General features: G+C 45.1%; 1 protein-coding gene across 2 annotated transcripts in view; it reads right to left on the reverse strand.

Annotated features, from left to right (window-relative positions):
* Nucleotides 1–769: 769 nt before the first annotated feature.
* PPP2R1A (protein phosphatase 2 scaffold subunit Aalpha) overlaps nt 770–3,609 on the reverse strand; it is a 40,381-nt gene continuing 37,541 nt past the window's right edge. For both annotated transcript variants that reach the window (XM_008056022.1, XM_021711347.1), the window contains 2 exons: nt 1,389–1,480; nt 770–1,219 (listed from right to left, as the gene is read on the reverse strand). In XM_008056022.1, coding sequence (XP_008054213.1) covers nt 1,203–1,219; nt 1,389–1,480 — 109 coding nt within the window. In that variant the 3' untranslated portion in view covers nt 770–1,202. The remainder of the gene's footprint in view (nt 1,220–1,388; nt 1,481–3,609) is intronic.

Below are 3,609 nucleotides of genomic sequence, written 5' to 3' on the forward strand. Positions count from 1 at the left end.
AGTTTGCAGCAACCACCTTCAGAGTTTTTTTTCTTCTCACCTGCAATCAGCATTAGGAAAGTGAAAAAATTGCTGACTGCAAATGTGTTAAGAGAGAAAGGAGAGAATACGTATATAGTAAGGGACGACAGGTACTGTCTTGCTATATTCTGCTATACTACTCCCTGTTACAGTCCTGATTACTCTGAGACCTCCTTGGGATTCAGCCTCAGCCCATCTTCTCCCATAACACAGGGAGTGGCCCGCAGGAGGTTTTCTATCAGGGTGCAGCTAACCCTGACCTACTGCTTCCCATGCCCTGTACCATTGCAGACTCACCAGGTCCTTATTCACTTAATCCTTAGGCCCTACTGTGCAATCTAGGTACTAACATCACCCCGATTTTACAAAGTATAAAACTGAGTTCAGAAAGATTAAGCAGCCTACTCCAGGTCATAAGCTATTAACTGAAGGAGCCAGAATTTAGACCCAGGCAGTCTGGCTTCAAGGCAGCTGCACCTGCACTTAACCACCAAATGCTCAGCCAACAACTATGAAATTGAACTGTACCACAGGACTCTTTGGCCAGAGACACTTTATGGACCATCTAACTTGTGGGCCAGCTATACTCCTAGGGGTAGAGGGAAGGGCCCCAGAGAATCCTCACTCTTGGGACACAGGAGTGCACTAGGACTCATAAGTATGTCTTCTCCAGGGAGAAGGGCAGACACCATGACCCTAAGGTGGTTCCTCCCTCATCCACGCCGATGAGTAAGACCAGAGGACCAACTTATTTCTTGACCTTTATTTCTCTGTGAAAAGGAGGGGAAAAGGAATAAAATAAAAATGGCACAGTTGACACACACAAAAAACCACTTAACGGGGAGAAAGGGAGGTGGAGAAGTAGATAGGGGAGGGGTCCCCATGACAGCAGCAGGAGTCAGTGACCCGGGGTGCTCACATCTCTCCCTGGGTGGATGGAGTGGCTCCTTCCTCCCAGGGTTGCTGTCCTGTCCCACCTCGTGCTCTCCCAGCCCCTTGGGAGGTGGACAGTGAGATGTCTTCCCAGGCTGAGGAGAGGAGGAACCGTGCTGGGGGAAGGGGCCTGGGATCAGACCATGCACAGGGAGTGACAGTCGAAAGCCCCCACTGTCTCCTTGAGGGAGGAACCTGGGGGGTTGGAGGGTAGACACCAGAGGCCGGTATTGGCTCCTCTTCCAGCATCAGGCAAGAGACAGAACTGAGGAAACAGGAAAGGCAGGAATCAGAATCACAGCTCTCCCTCTGCCCACAATCCTGTGGCACATCCCCCTCCCCAGCAGCTGCTGCCCACACACAGGCCTAGCACCCGGCCTTGCATGCCTTGCATACCACCATCCGGTTGGGGCGCTGAACTTTTTAGGCCTTACCAGTCAGAGCCTCCTGGGCAAAGTACTTGACGTCCACATCCTGGTCCTGGGTCAGCTTCTCTAGGATAGGCTTGACTTCGCTCTGCAGGGTGCTGGCAGGAGAATGGGAACAAAAAAGGAGAGTGAGCCAGGGTGGACTAGGGGCAACAGGCAGGCAGAAGATTCCTGAACAAGAATGTGTAGACATACACAGACACACCAAAACTCAAGGTAGAAAGAGTCTCAAAAAAGTCCTGGGGACGGGGACACACACACACACACACACACACACACAAATTAGAAGTCTCTGACCACTGTGCAGTAGGCTGACTAGTTAACAATAATATACTGTATACTTTACAACAGATAAGGGATTTTAAATATTCTCACCACAAAGAAATGGTAAATGTTTAAGATGACAGATATGATAATTACCCTAATTTGATCATTGCATACTGTTATACATGTTATCAAAACATTCCTGTACCCAATACATATGTCCAATTATTATGTGTCAATTAAAAATATAATCAAACCAAAACTGCAAAAAACAAAACAACAAAAAAGGAGTCTGAGATCAGGGATACAATTACTTTGCAAGTCAGAATTCTGATAAACCAGAAAGATGTTTCTGGGGCCCAGAAAAGGGAAGTCAGAGCAGCCTAGAAAAGCAGACACAGAATCACAGAACCCAAAAGTCTCTGAGGCTGAGCAAATGGATGTCTCTCATTGGCTTCACATATTTACTGAGGCCTACTTGTATTTAGTGTGAACACAGCACTAAATCACTCTTGGTTTTTGCCCATGTGGCATCCAGCACAAAGCAGACACAGACCAAACTGATAAGTAACAGGGGACTGGTAAGGGAGCCAAAGGGGAAGTTCTTGGCCCTGAAGGAACCCAGAGGAGACATCTACTCTCATCTGAGGGAGTCCAGGGAATTCCGCCTGCACTGAAAGCCAATTGTTTGGGGAAATGAAGGTGGACTCCAGAAAGAAACTAAAGGTGTGAGATTAAGTCCTAGACATAGACACAGACACAGAGAGAAATCAGAAGCATAGACTTCACATCCCCTTTACAATTCAGACAGCTCCCATTTCCCTCCAAATGACCACTATTCTCACTTCTATTGCCTAATTCATTTTACCAGTTTATGAACTTGATATAAATGGTGGTTTTCAAGGTTTGGCTTCTCACCCAACATGATGTCTGTGGGAGTCACCTGTGTGGTTGCTCACAATAGGCATCTGTTGTTCACTGCCTAGTAGTTTTCCACTATACAAATAAACTACAAGGTGGGCTCGGTGGCTCAGCCTGTAATCTCACGACTTGGGAGGCTGAGGTGAGTGGATTGCCTGAGCCTGCGGGTTCAAGACCCACCTGGGCAACTTGGTGAGACCTCATCTCTACAATAAATCAAAAAGTTAGCCGGTCGCGGTAGCGCGTGCCTGTAGTTCCAGCTACTTGGGAGGCTGAGGCGAAAGGATCGCCGGAGACCAGCAGGTCGAGGCTGTGGTGGCCGGGAGCGGCCACTGCACTCCAGTCTGGGTGACAGAGTGAGACTCCAACTCAAAAAAAAAAAAAAAAAGAATAAAATGGAAGCACAACTACCCAGACCGCTCTATGGTTCTTCACACTCTATACCTTCCCTTGATTTCCATTCCTGCCCTAAAGAAGGCAGTGTGATTATATGACTAGAGAGTTTTGGGCAGAGAATTAAGCTCAATTGTCCATGATTTACCATTAAAGGGTTTTATAACTTGGAATAAATTATGTATCTTCTCTGGAGTTCCCTCTGTTCAACCATAAAATAAAGAATTTGGACTGTCATTTCTAAAGTCCACTTACATCTCAAACACTAGAATTATGTATTGCTCTTTTACCACCCTCTGCATTCACTTTTCATGCCTTCTTTTCCTCTAAATCTTTCATAAAGTATTAAATCCTCATTTAGATTTCTTTATTTTCTCTACCCTTTTCCTTAGATAATCTTATGCATGTTTTGGTTTTAGTTAAGAACTCTTTTCAAATTTCTATCAAGTTTAAACAAATGTAAATTTTCATATCTAATTTAGCCCTGTGATCTCAATTGCCTGCTTGACATTTCTAGTTAGATGATCTACTGTCATATACAATTTTATGTGTACGATACTAATAATATTCCCCAAAATTGCTTTTCTTTCTATATACATATTCTGTTATGATATCTTTTAATTGGCATATACTTAAACCTTGTAGGCAT

This window comes from Carlito syrichta, unplaced genomic scaffold, assembly GCF_000164805.1.
Source record: "Carlito syrichta isolate Samal-C Ts95f unplaced genomic scaffold, Tarsius_syrichta-2.0.1 Scaffold302083, whole genome shotgun sequence".
In the NCBI taxonomy this organism is placed as follows: domain Eukaryota; kingdom Metazoa; phylum Chordata; class Mammalia; order Primates; family Tarsiidae; genus Carlito; species Carlito syrichta.